The 23,116-nt window shown below is 32.0% G+C and overlaps 1 protein-coding gene across 1 annotated transcript in view; it reads right to left on the reverse strand.

Moving 5' to 3' along the window:
* LOC129231826 (AP-1 complex subunit gamma-1-like) overlaps positions 1 to 23,116 on the reverse strand; it is a 121,810-nt gene that overhangs the window by 49,930 nt on the left and 48,764 nt on the right. The window contains exons 7-10 of the mRNA XM_054866206.1: positions 16,578 to 16,673; positions 16,394 to 16,474; positions 9,036 to 9,136; positions 8,890 to 8,943 (exon numbers count right to left, since the gene is read on the reverse strand). Of these exons, the coding sequence (XP_054722181.1) occupies positions 8,890 to 8,943; positions 9,036 to 9,136; positions 16,394 to 16,474; positions 16,578 to 16,673 (332 nt within the window). The remainder of the gene's footprint in view (positions 1 to 8,889; positions 8,944 to 9,035; positions 9,137 to 16,393; positions 16,475 to 16,577; positions 16,674 to 23,116) is intronic.

The raw sequence follows: 23,116 nt of genomic DNA on the forward strand, positions 1-23,116 counted from the left end.
GTACTTGCCTCACTTTGTTTTTAATCATACAGTTTGCAAAGTAAGGTGATATTTTAAAGTTCTGTGACACATATATGACATTTTCAAAATGTATTTAGCTTTATGTATGACCCTAATAACATTTAGGTTAGTCTGGGGACAGTTATCCCCTTTTTTGTTGGAGTTTTAGCTCATAACTTTTGTTGAATTTAGTGAAACATCTAACGATACATATTTAGATCAGGCTTTTCCCTGTCAAATTGCAGTGCCGTTTTTAAAATTTATATATTACAATTAAATATTTATTTAAAAAAAAACAGAGGTTGGTAAAAGGATCAAGTCTCCTTTGCACAAGAAGATATAATCAATCAGCAAGAGACTGTCCTTAGAAGTGTTTGAAATGCAAATAAAACTTTTAGAATTGAAACATAGTTATTATTTACTCATTCAAAAATTTGATCATGTCAAACTAAAAACTGAAACAAAAACAACAGCTATTATATTATTAGTCGACAAACTAGGGGGTTCTGTCCCCAGCTCGCTGGCACTCACCAACCCCTGAAGATTGCTTGGCAATCTTATTGGTTTATGAATATTTAGATTGTTCAATAGAAAGAATCAGACAAAAGAACGCATAATAAGTTCCATTTCGAACAAATGAAAATCCCACTCTCCTTTCTGTAGAAAATGGAATTTAAGTAAAAAGATCATAATTAGAACACAATTCCGATCCTACCCGAAGTAAAAAAGAATTTAATAAAAATATGCATAACCGAGGTATTAAAAAAAAAGGCTTTGAAGAGCACTAATTTGCCGGGTTCCAAACTTACTTGTACCAACTTGCACAGCTATAGGTGCTAAGGGCGTCTCTGAGCGTTGCAAAAAGGCAGTTTTAAACGCTTGAAAAGTCACTTTCAAATTCGTGACCTCTCGTAATATATTTTGCTCTTTAGCTACGGGCTTGAATAGAGTTGAGCCTAGGACTTTTCGGTAAATTAGGAACCCTTATCTCTGTTGCTCTTATTTATTGAAAAAATCGGAACAAGCTTTATTTGAAGTAGAAAAAAATCCCTTTTGAATGGCATCGAATGTTGACGGGGTGTGGGAAATCTTTCATGTCTTTAATAGGCAATTTTTGTGAAATTTTAGCTTATAAAATTAATTTTTAAAACATAATAATATGAATTAAAAAAAAAAAAACAGGTGTGAACTCCAAGGCTTGAAGTAATTTCATACAAAATTTCAAGGCTCTAGAGGATCTCCTGGACCCCCTAGAGTCCAGGGGACATAAGCTCAGCACAGACATCTTTTCACAATGTCTTCGACATAACTTTTTTTTTTATTATATAGAGACAAAACTCTGAAAGAGGAAATAACTAGCATTGCTAATGAAACTTATACTTTTCATCAATTTTTATTAAGTAAGTAGTGAAAATTACCAAATAAAAATACCCAAACTATTAAAGCTACTACTAAACTTATGGGATGCTTTTAGTTTTCCAAACTAGTTCTTGAAATTAGAAAATTAACATATTTTTAATTTTCATTTGAACCACTAATTTTAGCTGATTTTTGGTGTTAATTTTACATTTTTCTATAATTTATGATGTTAAAACAGTGATTTTGCTCAGCACGATTAGTATATAAGTTAATATTTTTTAATGTTTATTTTTTAGATTTCTCATTACTTGATTAAGGCTGATGAAAAAGTATTAGTTTCTTTCGCAATTATTTTCTATTATAAAGTTGATTTTGTTTGTTAAATAAAAGTTTAATTATTTATTGTTGTTGTTTTGTTTCAGTTTTAAATTGACATGTTAAACTTTGTCTCTTTTTATGAGTAAATAATAACCGTGTCACAATAATATATGTTTGCCTTGCATTTAAAACACTTCTAAGAGCACATTTCCCCCCAGATCAAGTTTCTTGCAGACTGGGATCATATCTCCTTGTACAAAGGAAACTTGATCCTTTAACCAACTTGCTTTTTTTTTTCTGGGGGGGGGGGTAAATATTTTATTCTGATGAATAAATTTTAAAAACAGTACAGCATTTTGACAGGGAAAATCCCATTCTAAACATGCAACGTTAGATATTTCACTAAATTCAATAAAAGGTATAAGCTCTAACAAAAAAGAGGATAACTGTCCCAGACTAACCTTAAAGTTATTACTGTCATAGGTAAAACTAAATACATTCTTTAACTGTCATATATTTGTCGCAGAGCATTGAAATATCATTTTACTTTGCAAACTACGTGATTAATTAACATTAAGTGAGGCAAGTAGTATCAAGCAAAAAACCCAGCCTACAGGAATTGGCTAAGTTAAAAAAAATTTTTAATTTTTGTAAAGCATTTTGCCTCTATGGATTTTACTGCTACTGTAAGACACCTAATAGAGTATAATAACAGCAAAAAAAAATTATCACAATATGTTGTTCGTGCAAGAAGTTATGGCAGTTTGAATATCGGTAAAATATGACATTTTCCATATTTTGTCCTAATGTAACTGAAAGCACATTGAACTTGTCTGAATAATTTATAATTTTTTTAATGTGCTTATATTTGCCTTTCAAACTACACTACTTTTGCCATGGCAACTTAAAAGTGCAAGCTGTTTTTGAACCTCAAAAATTCTAAAAAATGTCAAATGTCACTGAGACCTTCATTGACCTTGGGACAACTAGTTGTCTCAAATTCGAAGTTTGTAATATTAGACCCTTCTATACTTCAAACATTGAAAAAAATTGGATACAAACAGTTTGTAGAAAGAGTTGTGGCTCATAGCAATTTCTATGCTTCAAAAATCGGCTTGATTTCTGATACCGCACATAAACCTTTAGAGGCACGCAGAAACTGAACAACTCAACTTTGGAATCCAAAATTCTGGATTTGGCCTTTGAATAAAATAACTGACAGTTGTTAATTTTTTGAAAAAAATCTGAGATGGCATGAATCAGCTCATAATGCTATGCGTGACAGTTTCTCAGATTCTTGCTCTGAAGTATAGATGTTCCGGTTAACTTTCAGCCTCTTTAGTTTTTTTAATATATTCAAATTTTTAAAAAAATAGAAGGTCCAGTGCTTTGCTCTGTTTGCTAAGTTATTAAATCAGTTTTCTACTCTGTATCTTAAGAGTTAGTGTAGACAGCAAATTGTAAAATAAAATAAATGTAAAGTTACTGTTTGGAAGCTATTTCGGAATGCCGATTTGAAGTTGTTGAAATCCTACTAATCTTTTAAAGTGACATTAAACTCATTTATCATGGATTTTATTTGTTATTTACGGTGAATTTCTCAGCATCTTAATAGTTTATTTAGTAATACTTAGTGAAAGGACAAAAAGTAAGACATTATAGTTTTTCTCAAATTAACTTTGAGCCAGCTCCACATTAGGCTTTGCATTGTTGTTTATCAGTGGGTCAATTCATATTATTTCATTGTATATTTGAGAAAAGTGCTGATTTTTTTTTTTTTTTTAAAGACAAATTTAATGATGTTTTCATATTGTATATATGTTTTAGCGTATGCATTAACTAGTCGAATTACTCAATTTCAAGCAACCATATCTTTCTTACAAACCAAATACACAAAACAATGTTCACAACATGTATATAGTGCTTCAATGGAATACTCAATTGGCCAAGGAATTTTATTTTTAATTCCACCTTTTTTGGTTTAAAGGGGTTTCAAAATGTAGTCTCAATCATTTCTCAAATTTTTAAGATACTGTTAGTTATAAAGGGTAAACAAACACATAATTAGCTAGATTTCCTCATTAGTATGATGATTCCAGTGAGTAATTTTTGCCACGAAACATTTTGTGTTTTTGTTTCCTGAGCGAGTTATCCCTCTTTGAAGTGAGTAAAAATTTTACATTCAGTTTGGTGTCAGTGTCACCTAATATTTTTTTCTTAGTTGCCAAAATATTTGGTTTGGTTGCAATTTTAAAATTATGTTGATCAGATCCATAAATCATGCAAAGATTTAAGCAAAACTGTATAAAGTAAACATAATAAAAGTTTAAACTAGCTTTTTATAAAAAAAAACAAAGAAAAACAACCCTAAAACATACACAGTACAAAGTTATCCCTATAGTGCATTGTATATAAGAAAAGTACAATGCAAATCCCTTTCCCCAAGAATGAAATGTTGCTAACAAACTTAATCAATTTTAATTCAACTGCTATTTAAATAATTGTACACACTATTGACATAAAGCAAATAGGGCCTGCAGCATATAGCAGTTTTTTTTTTTTTTTTTTCTAAATCATCTTAAGATCATTTGTTTAGTTCATATGACTATGATAATTCATAATTATGTTAACACAATTTTTAATACAAAACCAAAAATATGTTCTTTTATTATTACAAGGAAAATAGCCAAAGTGGCATTTTAAACGGGAAAAAAGTAGTTTTCAGAGAAAGCATTTAAAAAAAATTTTACTACTGATATCTGACAGAAATCTATAATTCCTGGTTTGTCAAAAATATGGCAAAATAAAACAAATGCTACAGATAAAGGAATAAAAATATTATTTTACACCACAGTAGTAAATTTCAAGCAAAGCAATAAAGTTCTACAGCAAATCTACCACAAAGTTACCAACCACTAAGTACCCAATACAGGAGCACCCCCCCCCCTCAAAAGAGAAAAATATTAGTTAAAACACCCCTCTAAAAACTTTAACAGTGCATGACTCCCCTCCCCCCTTTTGGTGGGCACACCAGATTAAATGCATCAAATACTTTTACAGGTAAATAATTAAATTGGGACACACCAATGATTTGATAGCAAAAATAACGGAAAAATAAATAATTTCTCGAAACAAAAAATAAAATGGGTAGATTAAGGGTATCAAGGGTTAAAACAGCTTTTAACTTTCAGAAGAATAAAATACTTTCAGGACGCAAAATAATTGAAATCTCAAAGTTAGAGCACCCTTTTCGGTCATGCATAAATTGGATGTTGGCATGTTTCCAAATCAAATTTGTTTTTCACTTGTATAAGTTTGAAGTGATTGATAAAACTTAGAAACTACAAGAAATCTGTTTAAATGTTATCCCCTCAATCCCCACACACACACATATCTACACTTCGGTCACGAATCCTATCACAGATTTGGATCAACCTATAAGCTTTTAAAAAAAAGCGAATTTCTGCAAAAAAAAAAAAGGAAAATAGTCATACCTGAATATATGTAACATGTCAAAATCGTAAGAAAATAAAAAATAATAAAGGAAAAACAGAACATTTACGATTTTTTATGTTATAAACTGAATTAATCCAGCAGGATTTTTGATTCACCATTGCAGAGAATGTATGTGTGGCTACTAATGGCTGAATGTTTGAGGTAGGTACAAATGGAAACACAGGCAACTGGACCACAAATAGCAGACAGCTTGCTTGGCTTTTTCAATGGAGTGCGTTATCACATTTCAGACATGATGCTGATAAGGAATAGACAGGTGAAAGTGTGAGACTGAAATGGGAAGGAATCCCAGGAGGCTCATGATACAGAACAAAAGGAAGCAAAGATTAAGAGGAAAAAGAGGAGAAAGGGAACAAAACATTGTGCTAGTAATGTTTCCAGTTGATATCACATTACCCTGGGGGAGGGGGAGGGGAGGCAGTGATAATCTCAGGAAGAGTAGGAAGTAGATGTTTGAAAACAAATCTTCTGAAACTGGGAGCTGAACATTGAGGGGGGAAGCAAAAAGTTAGGGTTCAGAATGGCGAATGGGTTTAACATCGCGGTTCTCAAAACAAAATTTATAGTTGTAAAATACGACTGAACACTTCTAATTTCTAGCACTGTCTGTAACACTATCTCCTCTGGACTTTGAATTTATACCAGGTTAATACTGGTACTGTTGTATACAGGACATCTATGGAAAGACATTCTGCTCTGTCTCATCCATCTAAACCTCAAGGGTCTGGATATCCAGGGTAAAAAATATTAAAATCATCAATTGTAACCCGGTGAAAGTGGCCAATGGGAGTTGAGTGAAGTGCGCAGGGGGGAGGATTCCTCTAGTTTTAATTACTGAGTTAGTCAAAAAACTTAAAATGTCAGACAGTTATCTCATGTACTTTGACACCAAAAGATTAAATAACTGCCATAAACGTACTTCTAATAGATTTGAGCCAAAATTAAAAGGTCTAAAAGTCTCATTGATAACGAAAATGACTTTTAATGACCTCTAAACAATGATAGGCACAGATTAGGGGGGGGGGGATTAAAAGTGGTTTTCAACATTTTTCATATGCACCCCATTAGGGGTATGAGTTTAAAAAAAACAAAAATGATCAAGCACAGTCATCCGATGAATCTGTATGGCTTGACCCTTATGTAGATGGATACATTTAACACAAACTGAAATGTGAACTGTAAGAATATTTCTCAAAATACAGTTTAGTTTGTTTTATAACTGACAAACACAGTTTAAACATTTTGAGCATTAAAAATTTAAACTCACATAAAAAGTTCTACCGTAGCCATAGTAATGAAATGATTAAGTCGAAATTAATGGGTAGAACTTTGACTATTAATCTCAATATTGAATAGGTTACATGTTGGTTTTTTTATTTCTTTAGCAACTTTGCCAGTATAATTTCATAAAAAGGGGTGTATTTTTTAGTTTAAAAATTGAAAATTATTTTCTATGTCATTTTTATTTCTTACACAAATAGTGCTTCTTTTTTCTCTAAATACAGAGCAACGCAAAAGTTTAAAACGAGCAAATTTACACAGATTTTGAAAAACATTTAATCACTTTTCCTAGGACTGCTTCAGTCTAATGTACTATGCATATAATACTTATAACAATGAAAAGTTGACGTGCGCATCTCACAAGTCATTATATGGTAACAAAAAAATAACATTGTCTCAAAAGTTAAGACACAAACGAAATAAAATTTAAATAGGTTTTAAAACCTGCTTGTGCATCCATTCTTTTTTATTAGTTCATAAATACGAGTTTCCATCGCATGGTTTGGGGTTCAATATCGTACTGTAATTCCTCAACAGATCTCTTCTGTTCCTGTACAGAAGTGTATTGTCTACCATTGGTGTAAACTTAGCAACACATGATGCCCAAAAGATTCTCCATAGGGTTGAGATCTGGACTACATGCTGACCAATTGAGAACTTTTATATTAGATGAATTTAACCAGGATTTTTTATTGCTTGCAGTGTGACTCAAAGCATTGTCTTGCTGAAGTTCCCCCTAAGGGTGGCCTGAAAGTTTAGCAAATGGTAGGAGATTATCCTACAATGTCTTAGTATAATGCTCTGATGTTTGGCAACCTAAAGGTCCAAGACACTTGTCCATTGTAGCAAAAGGCTGCCCAAACCATCACCAAGCCACCACCTTGTCGGCGACTTAAAAAACATCTGGGTTCCTTTTGCAAGTCATGCCAGTACAGTGTCCAGCCATCTGGAACATCCATATTCCACTTTTTTTCTTCGCTGACTATTACTTATAGCTCTTTCGGTCCATATGACATATGATTTCCAGCCAACAACATTCTTTGTGACTTATGTTGTGGCTTTAGAGCTGGTTTCTCTTACATTTTCCAGTAAATCATTGTTAATGTTTCCAAAATTCATCTCCGAATGGTATCCGTTGATACTAAAAGTCCAGAGGACGTGTGAACTTCACAAACAGTCGGTTGTTGGGTTCTCGCTCTAGTCATTGAATCTGGTAATCATCTTGTTTTATTCGCCACACGCGACCCTCCCAGATCTGCATTTTGCTTTATATTTGCAGTCACTTGACAAAACTCAATCGAGATTTATTTGATTTTTTAATAATAACAGAAATTTCAGGAACAAGCTTACTTTCAGCTTTCAACTGCCAAATCTTAGTAACCTCATCTGCTTGAATCTGTTTAGCTTGTGGCATCTTGACTACCAAGTGTTATCCTTGGCAGACTAGTACAAGAAATCTGTGACTTCATCTGGTTTAAGTTTGCATATGCCAACAAAAATTCACAGAAACTTATAATAGGGCTTAAACTTTTGCAACAAGCAAATTTCTATTTTTATCCAAAAAAAGTATTGTTAAAGCATATCAAACAACCGTGTTTTATAACTAAACAACTGTGTTTTGATTTTAGTATTTTAAAAGAACTTTTGAATATGCTTACAGCCTTTTGTGTATTTCTATTATCGTAATTCGAAGCCAGCTGAATTGCGTCATTATCTAAACTTTTGCATCTCATTGTATTGATGTTTTTTCTTCATTCACTCTTCTATACATGTAATATTCTGTGAAATATAATAATTTGTATAAAACTTCTGATGCTACAGAACAAAGTGAGAAGTTTTTAAATGTTCACAAATCATACATTTCTATACTAAAGTTCTACAGCTATAATACTTTATAAAAAATAATTTTTTTCTCAACACATTTATAACCTGGCTCAAAATTACCCTGAGTGTCAGGTTAACTTTGAGCCAGGTGAAAATCCAAGGTAAATAGCTTTAATAATAATTATTTCTACAACTGGATGACTGCAAAACACATTCCGAGTTCTTTCATTTTATGCCAATAGATGAAACAGTCCTATTTAAACAGGCACAGGATAGTTAAAAGTCAAGAAAATGTGGCACAAAAGTTACCATGAATGACTGTAAACAAGAATATTTAGCAAAGTGGTTTTCTTTTTATCTTTTGTCTCTTCCAACTTTGAAATTAGTCTCCAAAATATCAATTTTGTTCCTCATATAGAATTTTCATAGCATGAATTTCTTTATTTTTACAGAAATATTCGGAAAACAGAAGATATTTTATGCAATAATTTTTTTTACACAAATTCAATTTACCAAAGCAAAATGCATTTCCAGCTACAGTATGCACAAAATTTTCAACTTATATTAGTAAAAAAATAATTAAAGACATACCGAATATTTTTATCTGTGTTCAATAAAAATCTTCCTAATATATTGACAACCAAGGACCTATATTTAGAAAAATGTACACAAATATTAATCAAAATTAAGTTTAATAAAAATAATAAGAATGGTTATAAAGGTTACATATATTACTTACCCTTAGTCCACTCTCAGATTTTATATCCATGATAGAAAGAACTGTTTCATACAAAATTGCGTTTCCAACATTTTTACTAGTTTCAGTGTTAGTTGCAACCTATAACATTAGAACTATAACTAAAAGCAACACTCAAATATTAACACAATTACATATTTTCCACTTTTTTGTACTTTAGAAATCTTCCTGTTACATGGAACAAGGACTACTGATTTTATATCAGTCAAGATTTAACTATTTTGAAAGCATTAGTTTTGCAAAAAATTAGATTCAACTAATTAATAGCACTTTATTCATAGCATAATCTTTATTGAAGTAAGGTAAAACACCAGTAGTGGCCAGAGTGCTAAAGTAGTGGTCTTTTCAAGGTTTGTATTTGAAAAATTAGGATTTTAGGCCTCGCACTGGATTCAAAAGAGCATCAAATGTGCAGCAGGTATTACCTAATGCATGCTTGAATCCATTGGGGAAACCTGGGATTCTATGTTTTTTAAATATAAACCTTGAAGTGGCAACTACTGGTGTGTTTACCATGCATAAAATAAAAGTTTTAGCAAAAATAATGATCTGTGTTTGCAAGTGGAAAATTTAAACAAAAATTTAAGTTAAACAAGAAATTACAATATGTTGAAGATGTATAATCAATTAAAATGTAAACAACATATGTAAGATATATTTCTGCTACATTCTACAACAGAGCATTTTTTTCAATTCTTTCTGAATGAATTTTTTCTTTCAGAATTAGCTTACAATTGCATCATTCATTAAAAAACAATTTAAATTACATAAATAAATTGAAAGGAAAAGCTTTTTTAATTATTATTTTATTTATTCTTTTTTTTTCTCTCAATTTAGAGCACTAATAAAGATTTTTTAACATCTAAAGCTTGAACACAGTAATAAAACATTAAAATGAATATCACACCAAGGATAAAAGTAGAAAACTATTTCATGGTAAATTCAAAAAAAATATTTTACTATATATCTATCTTAAATTACACTCTATTACAAAAAAAATTGATGCACTGAGAATGAGTTGTCAGAGTGAAACAAAATTTTACATACATGAGGACAACATTGATAAAAGAAAGTTATAAAAAATGAAAGCAAAAAAATTATCATTTATTGCTGGGAAAATCTCAAATGGAGGTTTAAGAACGCTGTTGGGATACCTGTAGCATGAATGCATGAGGCGATATTGGCAAGGATTGAGGCTTAAAAGTATCATAGCATGTCCTACCTCAGTTCATTCCACATTTACTTAAGGCGACACTAGTTTGATTTAACTCATAGGCCGTCTCACCGCCCAGAGTGATCAAAGATATGCTCTATCTGTGACAAATCAGGGGATAGAGCAGGTCAAATAAGGTGGAAGTCCCATGACAGACTTGCTGTGCATGACCAAGCAAAGGCCCAGAAGTGGCATTTGCCAAAAGAAATATTGACGATTATAGGAACTTTTTGAGAAAAAAAATGCGAAACAAAATTTTTTTTGGAAAAAAACAGGAATTGTTTCAAAAATATACGAACTTCTTGCACAAAAATAGTATGGAAAAAACAGGAAAAAAATATAAATTTTGGAGTAATGGGAAATTTTTGATCAAATTTTGGATTTTTTCTGAATTTTGGAATGGTTTACTATTTTATGAAACATTCTGTCTTCAAGTTCTACGAGGAAAAAGGAAACTACAGTGACATAAGAGTGTGAGCCATAGATCAAGAGGACTTCAAATGTTACTCAAAAAATAAATGTAATGTCACGTATAAAATGAAGGAACTATAAAACAAAGAAAAGAAAAAGAAAATTAGCTTGAATTTTGAGATCTCCTCTCTTGAGTGAATCAAAATTACACTTTTTCTCAATCACGCATTGGGTTAGGACTCGACTTGTTGGGTTTCTTATTTCTGCTAATGGCTTTTTATCCAACTTTGACCTGTCTCTGAGTGTCAGACTGAAGCCATGTAATGTCTGCATTATAAGCATAGAAAAATTAAATCAATGGATGCAGAAGTCATTCATTGGTCAAATGAAAACAATAAGCAATTTGTGACTGCCCAAAAAAATGTTTTCACATTTAGAGGAAATGTGCCTATCTAAGTCAGCTCTTTATAATACCTGGTACAATAGCCTATTTTAGATTTCCGCATTGCTTCCACTTAGCGACACAGATCTCATGAACTTAGGGGGTCTTTCCATACTTTCTAATTGCAAAACACTGCACTTTAAAAATATTACTATTTTGTAAATTGTGTTGTAAGCTCAATTGTTATAAGTATTTGCATGAATTATGATTTGTTGCAAACTGATTTTTTAGGCACTAATATGAGTAAATATCAACAAGGACAGCACTTTTGACTTTCAACTTCTTTTGAAGGGCAATAAACCTGATTCAAGATGGCAGAAATATATACAAGTTCATACATTGCATACGCCTGTGAGTCATTAGATATTTTGGATTTACTGCCTGTGAAATTAAAAGTATTACAAACAGTTCTGTACTTGTACTATTTCCTTGAAATTGAAGTGAAAATGTACAGTGTCAGTATACAAAAACATCAAAATAACACATTCAATTTTTTTTCACCGAAAACTTCATTTTAAGTTTCAACGGCTGCAATACTGCAATAAAGTACTTTTTGATATGTCAACATACTAACAACACATATCATTCAGATTAGTTGCAAGAAATATATTCAGAAATACTTTTTTTGCCACAAATGTTATTTGTGACACAATTCTACCGAACTGTTTTCCTCCGCACATCATCTTCAAATCACACGTTAAAAAAATAAATACACGCATTTTGCAGTTATAGATGAATGTTGAAAATATATTTTAGGCATAACAATATTTTATTTTAAGTTAAACTAGAAACACAATCTTCTGCTAACACCTTTTTCCAAAAATTAAATAAAAATTGCACATATTGTAAATTATCAATCAAAAAAAGAAGAAAAAACTAGCAGTGAATTTTCTTTGTAGCAATAGAATAAACCTTTAAGCTTTAATTTAAATACAGACATTGTTGAATAGTGCCTCTGTCTAACTGAAAAAATCCACTTTTCTCACCTCATGTTTTTCACTAAAAAAATTACTTGTCATGTTTTATTTATTTCTTTTATTAAAATTATATTACATTTTATAAATTTCATTTTTTTAATTAAATTCTTATGCCTTCAACAACAAATGTATGAAATTTTGGAGAGGTTGAATGATTTTTGTGTCAGACAATTCATAAAAGATGCACATTTGCATACATATTAGTCTTAGTGGATGACAGAAAAATGAAATTTTTTTCCAGGGGCTATAAAATCCACCCAAGCACACAGGAAAGAAAAAATGCACATGATTAATTTCCAGAATAGACATATTGAATATACCAAATTTTATCAAAATCCAAGAACAACAGATTACAAGGCTGGGTGAATTGATGTGAAATGAAAGGGGGATAAAAAAAACCATCCACACCAAAAATATCCTGTTTTTAATGTACTGTAGCTCAAATTTGAAATAATGTTTTTATTTATTTTTTTAGCCCCATTTGAAAGAGCAGATTTTCTCCTATCATAATATGCTCTTGCAATTGTGCTTTTCTTTCAGAAAGGATTAAAAAAAAAAAAAAAAGAGTTGAAAATGAATTATTTTTTTTGCAAATATTAAGAGGTTTCGCTGCTATCAAAAGTTATAATATCTATGTTCCATGGCGGCGTAGGCACAAACATTTTTACAACTTGTAACTCCATCTCAAAGGTGTCACTCCAGATAATGTGGGAGTCGCAGTGGTATTTTTGTGTTTTTCAAAACAAGGTATTTTTATTTTTCTATTTAATATGCAAAATAATCTTTTTAAAGAAGAATAAAAACTGTTTCTGACTAATAACAGATATAAACCACTGCAAATATGTTTCTATGGGGATCACTATTTGTAATACATTGCAGAACAAGCTTTTGTGTGAATGACAGAGGTTTTCAAGCTTATTTTTTCATCCTTATCTGAAAGAAGACAATGAAAGAAATCTCAAGGAGAAAAAGCAGTTTTTCTAATTTTGTTATCAAAAAGAAAATTGAAGGTGGTGAACTTGAGTAGCAGTGCATTGAAAACAGGCTATTTTTAATGTGAAGGATTTTGATAGTTAGGCTGGATGATAATACCTTTTATGACTTAAAAAAATCACTCACAGTAACCCTAGCATCTCAAAAAACAAGTATTTTGATAATAGATTTATGAAATACTAGCTTTTGAATCATTTTTGTTCAAAATTTTATGGCAACCTACTGTTCGTTTTCTTTAGCCAAGACCTTCCGTCAATTTGTGCATGCGTCAGATCTGCTTTGATTTCATCTAAATTGGCAGAGAAACCCAGAAGTAAAAGGTGTAAAATAACGTGTTCAGTGGTTCTGCCTAAGTTTCGTTGAAAAAGACAGAGATGCAAGAGGAAAGTTCCCATCTTCAACCTATCATCCCTTTCTAAAAGGAATCAATCCCGAGTACTAGTCTTTGCCTTCGAGAAACGGCAGTAAACCCCAGGAAAAAGTTTAACTACCGCAATTGGTCAAAAGTTTAATTGCATGCTACACAAAAGCTAATGAGCATAACCTCACAAAATTACTAGAAAACACATAAATGACCTTAAGTAATCAAAGCTCCTGAAATTTCAGGCTTCCAGAGTAATAATTTTTAAAAGCTTAGCCTAAGCATGACAATTTGATTCACAAAGCTGCTCTGCCATTTTGGAGCCCTTTATTTCAGGGATTCTAGATCCTCAAGATTTGGATCTTGGAAATTAAAAATTTGCATAAGTTGGTTTCACTCTCTACACTTCTACAAAATTGCATCCAAATCAGAGATGGTTGGGTGGAAAACACTAGATAACTTGATATGGAATGACTCTATAGGCCCGGGTAGCAGAAACTGCGAGACGTGAGTCCCAGATTTTTCAGCGGCCTGCAGATAATTTTACCAAAGAACAAAAAGAAATAAAGAAAAATAAATAAATAAAAGAAAAAAAAAGAAAGTTGGCAATGATCGTATGGAGATCATTTTTTGACCAGAAAAGCGATGAATGCTTCAGCATTTCAGCTAGAAACATAGTCACCGTATTTGGTCATTCACAGGATTGAAATAGATAAGATGTTCAAGTGCCTAAGTTTTGAAAAACAAAGCAGAATTGATTGTTTTATTTACCAAAAACTAATGAAAATAACTTAAATGTGCATCAAATCGTTTTGTTTTTCTTCTTAAATAATGTTCTTGAGAAATGAAACATTTTATATTTAAAATTTCACCTTGTCCTCATTGCTTTGAGTGCAAAAGCACCAAAATTTTTTGACTAAAGTGTAGTCTCATGAGGATTTTTATTTTTAAATTATTTTTTTGCAACAAATTCCGAAATTTATATCCAAATTTTTTGGCACAGTCACCATGTTTGGTCATTCCCAAGATGTTGGTACAAAAGACTCTTAATTGCCTACATTTTCACAAATGGAATTGGATGTTTATTGCAATGCAAACTATTGAAAATTATGCAAAAAGTGCCATTTTTTTTTCAGAAAATTCTTAATTGTCTTGAAAATGCTAAATTTTATCTTTTGAATATTATTTTATCTTTATTGCTTTAGAGGCTATGTGCTAAAAACTGGCAATTTTATCTAAATTTTAGTTTTTTAAGAAATTTGATGTAACAAATTCAAAAATCTATTTATAAGCATGAATTTTTTGCGTAAACACCATATTTGGTCATATGCAAAATGGCAATAGACGTGCCTATAACTTACTTAAGTTTCCAAAAACAGAACTGGACCTTTACCTCAACACAAACTATTGAAGATAACAAAATGTACAATAAATCATGTTTTTTTTTAAATTATTTTCCTGAAACATGTGAATTATTATCTGCACAATTGTATTTGATCCTCATTGCTTTGGAAGCTTTGCTATAAACTAAAACATTCATCTAGAATGCAGTTTCCTGCCAACTTCTCATTTACTAATTCATTTATTTAATCATTTAAAAAAATCAAAACCCTTATTTTAACTTATATTTTCCATATTTAAATAAATATGTAATGAATAATTGTTTTTCACAGTGCGCAGTTCTATTTATTTTTATTCCCCCCCCCCCCCCTTTTTATGCTTTAAAACTCTGCGACAGTGGTGGCGACTAAGTTTTTCGGGTCTAGTGGTCACTGGACAGTTAGAAAATTTTTGAGTCTTGACCTTTACCAGGGACTTGCGTATTTTATGAAAACTTAAAATAAAACTAATTATAATACTGTAGATTATTTTCAACTGCCCAAAATAGTGTCGCAGACTGGCTAGAAAGTTTCTTCTAATGGGTCTATACGTAAAATTAGTTTTATTGCAAGATTTAGAGCGTCTGGCAGACATTACAACCAACAGAAAGTGTTTGGCTGGGTTCATGATTAATTATTGACAACGTTCTGTTAAATACACAGAAAAATCAGCCCTCAAAATTTAAGAAAAGTTAGTCTTTGTGCACATTACTGGTACCTGTAAATTGGCCGTTGGCCCAAGCTAGTAATCTCTAATTCCATCCCACACATTTTGTGACTCTGAAAATCAGTCACATAAGACAACCTTGGGTTCTTGCTATATCAAATCTTTGACACAAAAACCACAGAGTCAAAGATCATAGCCAAAACTAAGTGTTCAAGTTGTGCTCTAAGCAAAATGTCAGAATTTCATTCCAATTCAAAATTAAATGCAGAAGAATATAATTTTGTATAAAATTCTACTTATTAAGTTAAAGTAAAAGTTTTGAAAAAGTCACATTGCAAGCAAATGCCAAACAGCTACGGGGCAAGTACCTCTAGCTTTTAAGCCACATCAGTTGGTAAGTTATTCAAAATCTACACATGATATATAGATCTAATTTTAATAAGTGACATTGCTACCTCCTTGCAAAGTAAATTATAGTGCCTATTTTCGGTTTTAAAAAATTCAATACTCAAAGTAAAATGTTAAATATTATGTGATGTTCCCAAACACATCTTTCAGGAATACTCCAGCTCTAATGGTCAGAAAACAATAAAACTGGTTATTTCAATTAATTTAGGTACCGAAAATTCATTTCTATAGTGCACTGTAAACAAAACAATTACATTTACTTTGATGAATAGGCATAACGATTGTGCAGATAAACTAGGTGATATTGTCGCCTCACAGCACCAGTAAGATATCTTAGTGTTATTTCTGGCATTAGATATCTTACTGTTGCTCTGAGGCGACGATCTGTCTGTTACAGGATTTCTGCATACTAACAGAAGCAAGTAAATTAATAGCTTCTTCGTTTTATATTTTGTAATCCTATTAAGTCAAATAAAAATATACATACTTGGGCTAAAATATCATTCATTGTTTCACTAGCTTCAGAATCATTTTTCCCCAATAATCTAAGTAACCTCAAAATCTTAACCTGCAGGAGAATACCAAAGGAAAATTAATTGTCTTAAACTGAAAAATTATTTGTATATTAAAACTGAAATATATTATTTGTATAAATTAAAGAACTAACATACTTGTAAGAAGGGATCACTGACACCACAAACATCATGTTCTGGGGAATAACCGGCCATAATTAGATTTTTAAGTACACGCACCAAATTTGACACAAGCTGAAATAAAAAATTGAACTTACTAAACACATGAAAGTAATGAAATACAGTAAAGCAGCAGTTAAATATTATTCAAAAGACAGTTTATAAATGATGTATGAATAAGAAAGATAAGCAGGCAAAAAGTATTCGCTACAAAATTTTAAATACTGTTTTACTATTGATGTGACACAGTTATGTTATTTTATGCTTAATTAGCTTAAAATATTTATCTACGTTTATCAAATTTTAAACTCAGGGTCTGTATAATAAGTAATGAGACTCATTTTTTCCTGATGTGACTGCACCTCTCTTAGTGGGCACAAACTGACAGGGGCGGATCTAGAGGGGGGCCATGGGGGCCATGGCCCCTCCCAAAGCCTTGTGATTGTAGGATTTTTTTTTAAGAAAAAAAAACGAAAATATTATGAAAAAAATAACAAAATTTAACACATGTTTTTTATATTAAAAGAAATTTTGGCCTTAATTGGGAGAGAAATTATATCTCTCTCCTCGAAAAAGAACTATTATTCCCAAAATTTTGCTCCTTCGTTTACATCATATCTTGATTCCAACTTTAGACACTTGGACGTTCTCTAAATGCTGTTGTCCTCAGAGTCACCTATTGCTCACGAGACCAAAGAGAGCCTAAATTTGCGTATTTATGGCTTTAATTTCGAAATTTTTCGGAGGGAGAGCTCACGAATCCTCCATTGCTTTCTCTAATACATGCAAAATAGATTAGAATTAGATTTTTAGAGCCTCTAAGGTAAAATATTTCTAGGAAGGGGGGATTCCAAACACACACACACACACAAACACACTCACTCTCCTTTTAGAATCATTCATTTTAATAAAGTTTTTCGAGAGTTTGTTCAAAAATTTTGGATGGCCCCTCCCAAAATGATCGGCTAGATCCGCCACTGCAAACTGATTAGGTTTGTGGGTTACTGGTGGGACTTACTCCGGTCCACAGTCGATTGGGAGTCTTTGTTCAGGCAGTATCATTGTTGTAGTGTATCTCTGTTGCGATCGTCGGTTCCAGCTCCAAAATGCAGAGAACATTTGAGAAGCGGTATGAGATTAAGTTTTGTGTGGAACTTGGTAAATTGGCCTCAAAGACTTTAGATATGCATCAGCAGGTGTTCAGAGACAATTGTCTGTTAAAGGCGCATAACAAAGTAACTATCAGTCTACAGTGGTAAAATATTTTTAAATGTATCATACTTCTATTCTAACTACCACTATCAGTAACTTTTCCTCCAGGAACATCTTTATACATTATTTCTGTAGCCTGTTTTTTTGTCACTATGCAAGATCTTTCTCCATTCTTGATCAATTTCCTTGATTTACCCCTCATATTAAAGCTATCGAGCAGGCTAACGAAGAAAAATAGAACCAAGGTCTAAAAATTGTTTTCTCTGTCAAAAAAATCTGTTTAAAAACATCAGACAGAGTTTTTCCATTAAATTTATAAGTTCAACTTGCACTGGGAACGAGAAAGCTAAATAGCTCTATCGGTAGAGCGTTCGTCTGGTAACCAGAAGAGCGAGTGTTCGGGCTTGCCCTGGACGATCTGCTGAAATGGAAAAATTAGACCTATAGCATGCATACGTGTACACTTACCATACAATAAGTAACGTACGTGAAACAGTGAAATAAATGAGCCGGGAAAACTCCTTGATGCAACCTGTAAAATAGAGTGGTTCAAAAAAAAAAATGTTCAGCTAGAGTCCAAGACCCCATATTTTTTTTAGACTTACTATTAGTATTATGCTGTAAAAATTTTAGCTTCTTACTCAAATTTTAAGAGGGTGTTCAATGACCCCTTAATTTAACATTAGAAGAGCATAGAAAATGTCCCAAATTTAGAAACTTAATTTCCCCAGATGTTTTTTTTTTTTTTTGTAAATAATTATTTTATTGCAATGTATATGCATCTTACTCTTGTGTATTATAACATGTAGCATTGTTTTTTACAGTTCAATAAATTTTTTTAAACTGCCTCACCATACTTATGAAGTTTGGGGGAAGAGTTTGAGCAGCCTCTTTCAGTTGAAATAGGAAGCTAAAATTCTTCCAGTGTATTACTATCCACAAGTCTAAAAATATTGAGGGGTGTCCTGTAATCTAGGAGACACTTTTTTTACATGTATTTTTAAACCACCCTAGTGTATGGATTGATTGTTATTCGGAAGTTTTTTTGTTTTTTTTAAAGCTTTGTCTTCTGTTAGAAAACTAAAGCATAATATAAGCAAAAATATAAGAGTCGAACCTTGTTAAACCGCCCACCGAAAAACTGCCACTCTCTTAGTTCGCCAAAAAAGACTGAAAAAAAAAAAACAATTCAGTATTAGAATGTAGTACAAATTCCCTCATTAAACCGCCGACTTACTGTCCGCCAACTGCCATTGATTTTCGACGGAGAAACTACATCCTCAGCATCTTAAAATAACTGTTTAAACCGCCATATTGAAAGCAGGACTAGAGAATATAGACTATACAATGGATACTTTTCAATGCCCTCAATTGAAAGAATGTCAGACAGTTCAAAGTAAGAGATAAACCATTTACTAGAGTGTGACTACAGACATAGAAATCATGCATACACTATATGACCAAAAGTATTGGGACACTTTCAAAAATTCAGTTTTAAAGATTTCTAAAGAACTATAAGAATAATGGCTTTGAAACTTTTATCACATAAAAAGTATGCTCCAGCTTTCATTTTTCAATAAAAATTGTACTACCCTTGCGTTTCGGGGGTCAGTAAGGAATAGAGGACAGCAAAAATGTTTTTTGGTCATCATTCATCGTAAATAGCTGAGAATAAGCTGTAAATTTCAGAAATTAGTTAGTTTCTTACGTGCAATCATTTTACGTACTTTTGAGATGGTATCACTGATATTCACGAAAATATAAGCATTTATTTAAAAACTACAAATTTTATTTGAAGGTTTTTGGCTCATAACACACCATGTTTTGATCAAAACTTATGAAACTTTCAGAAAACTTGACAGCATATAAGAGAAGCATAATACTAACATTTGAAATTAAAATGTTTAAAATTTGATAAAATATGGACATTCAAAGCAATAAATTTTTCATTGTGCATGCGCGAAAGATAACAATTTAAAACTTTCATAATCTAAAACCCAACTAACTTCTTCAGCTCATAAAAAAAATCCAGTTCAATATCTTTAAAATTCAGAAAGTTATCAGTGATCTAATGAGCTGAATTTCAATAATTGTTGGGTAAGCAACGAACCTTGAGGGGTCGTTTGCAAGTTTGCAAAATTTGCTTACAATTGTTCAGGGTGATTCATGATAAAAACAGCTTATTAGCGAATGATTTCTCGCAATCCGCAGCCTATCCAAGACTTATTCAAATTCGGCTCATTTGTTTGCTGATAACTTTTTAAATTTTTGAGATATTGAACTGGAATTTTTTTTATGAGTTGAGAAATTTAGTTGCTATTAGATGATGAAAGTTATAAATTCTTATCCATCGCACATGCGCAGTGATAAATTAAATGCTTTCAATGTCCATATTTTATCAAATTTTAAACATTTTAATTTCAAATTTTAGTATTATGCTTCTCTTGTATGCTGTCAAGTTTTCTGAAAGTTTCGTAAGCTTTGATGAAAAATTCTGTGTGTTATATGAGTCAAAAACCTTCAAATAAAATTTGTAGTTTTTAAAGAAATGCTTATATTTTCGTGAATATCAGTGATACCTTCTCAAAAGTATGAAAAATGATTGTACATAGTAGGCTAAACTAATTTTTGAAATTTACAGCTTATTCTGAGCTGTTAACAATGAATGATGACCAAAAAACATTTTTGCTTTCCTCAATTTGTTACTGACCCCCGAAATGCAAGGGTGATATAATTTTTATTGCAAAATGACAGCTGGAGCATACTTCTCATGTGACAAAATTTTCAAAGCAATTAATTGGCCTTCAATTTCTTGAGAAATCCTTAAAAATGTGAATTTTTGAAAGTGTCCCTATACTTTTGGTCATATACTGTATGTCACTTGCACCTGCCACTTGTTGTTGCCCACAATTTATTGCCCTGAACAAATTTCCCTACATTAGTCACTAAGGCAAGTGTCCAGCTTTCTTTTCACTCTCTGTCAGTATTCAGCTCCACCTCTACTTTCTGACTATGTCATTTACCCATTAATTCTTCCGCTGCCGAGTTCAGTTCCCCAAGGAGCATTGTTTTCAACGTCTCCAAGAATTCTTAACCTGAGTTTATCAGCTCTTCCATGTTTCTACTCTTCGATTTGACATTTTGTCTTTTACTCAGCTATGAAAGCATTCATTCTCCACTCCTTCTCGGATCTGGTTTGGGGCTTGGGGGAATGGGGGGGGGGGGGGAGTGAGGCTAAACCTTTGACATCTTATGCAGGCTTTTGCAAACGACTGTTGTAGGTATCAGCATTCTATAATGTTCCGTTCTCTCATCTGGCAGCGTAAAAATGTCGAAAACTATCTTAAGCGCGCACGAAAAAATTCTAATTTGTGAGTCTAAAGAAAAAAAATCAAGCCGCAAGCCAACAATCCCTATTGCCAATCATTTCTCCCGATATTCTGGAATATTCATCCAGAACTCTATCAAATATTGTTTCAAAGAAAAGGCGTGGATGAATGAAGTTGAATTTACTGACTGGTTAAATGTTTTTAACAACGGGATGAAAATGCAAAAAAGAAATGTGCTGCTGATTCTCCACAATGCACCATGCCACAAATTAAAGAAACTGCCCAATGTGAGAATAGAATTTTTGCCACCCAACACTACAGGAATTCTGCAACCAATGGATGCTGGCATCATCAAATCATTTAAGGCCCATTACAGATGGTTTTTGGTAAAGAAAACAAGTCGAGGATATAAATGAAAATCGTAAATGCGATGCTAGGTTGAAAAATGCAATTCACTTTGTAAATAAAGCCTGAGACTGTGTAAGTGAGGACACAATCAAAAACTGCTGGAAACATACCGGATTGATAAGAGCCGATGCAAATGTTGACCAACAGATTTTTCAAGACCCTGCACTTACAGGTTTCAATGAAACATTTCAAGAAGTGAATGAGGTGCTTAGTCTTGAAATGAATGTTGATGAATTTTTAAAGATTGACCATGATAAGCCAATATTTGAAGTGTTGACAGATGAAAAAATAGTTACCACAGTGAATCGGACTGTGACGAAGAGGAATCAAAACCAAAAATCACTGGGAAAGAAGCACAGGGTTGCATCAAAAAACTTAAGACTCTACTTTGAACAAAACGAAAAAACTGACAAAGAAATTATTAACAATGTACTCCCTCTTGAGAAAAATGTGGATGAGTTATGTACCCGACAAAAAAAAAAGCACTTTAGATAGTTATTTTTTTAAACATTAAACTGGTTCATGCCGGTAAGTTTATCTTTTAAATATTTGTGTTTGTTTTATTATCTTAGTTTTCATTTTCAATTATGATTCAAAGATCAATTGAGAAGGAAAATACACATTTTTAACTATATTTTCTTAAAACCATGCATTTATGAAGGATAGGGGAAACCTTGTTAAACCACAACCCTCGAGTTTCACCAACTTTTGGCTTGTCACTAAGGTTGGCAGTTTAACGAGGTTCCACTATATCATGTTAAGATTTCAAACTACAAGGTAATTTTCGTTCAGAAAAAAAACTTACAGTAAAATGTAGATTCTTCTAATGACATTTTTGATCTTTTGTATGAATAAAAAAAATTACCACCCCAAACTGAAATTATGCTTTTCATTTAGTTAACCTATGAATATTTATTAGAATACGAAGTAAAACATTAAAATTACTAACAACTTCATGGGTAATATATACATTTTTTTTTCTTCCTTTCGGCAAAAAACAAATAGCCAGCGAAAAGCTATGCCTAAAAAACAAACTTTGTTCAACTGATTTTGTATTTTAACTGTTCGATTAAATGATGAACACGTTCTACCATCTCAGTCCTAACGGTGCACAACATTTAATTTTAGCACACATTGGCAATCCTAGTATGGTAGTTTATGTGCATGTAAGAAACATCATGACCATCCCCCCTCCTGCTTGAAAAACAAATTCCAGATACGCTACTATGCACAAATATGATTATTTTGTAATTTATTTGAGAAATTCGATTTTTTTGCCCCTGTTCTTTGTTAGCCTTCAGCGATTAAACTTAGTTGAACCGAATTATGTAAAGATCCGACGTAAATCATGGAATAGTATAAAGATAAAGAACATATGCATATTGGTTTAAAGGATCATCCAACATTAAATTGTTGAAGCTTGTACATGGATAATGAATGAATTATTGATACTGACTTAATTTTGGTATTTTCTTGGCTGTTCATGTGGAAAATACTCATCCATATTTTCGTTCTACCATTACTGCTATGGAAATACCAAAGTAGAACCGTCGGGGACCGCAATGATTT

Source organism: Uloborus diversus, chromosome 10, assembly GCF_026930045.1.
Source record: "Uloborus diversus isolate 005 chromosome 10, Udiv.v.3.1, whole genome shotgun sequence".
NCBI lineage: Eukaryota > Metazoa > Arthropoda > Arachnida > Araneae > Uloboridae > Uloborus > Uloborus diversus.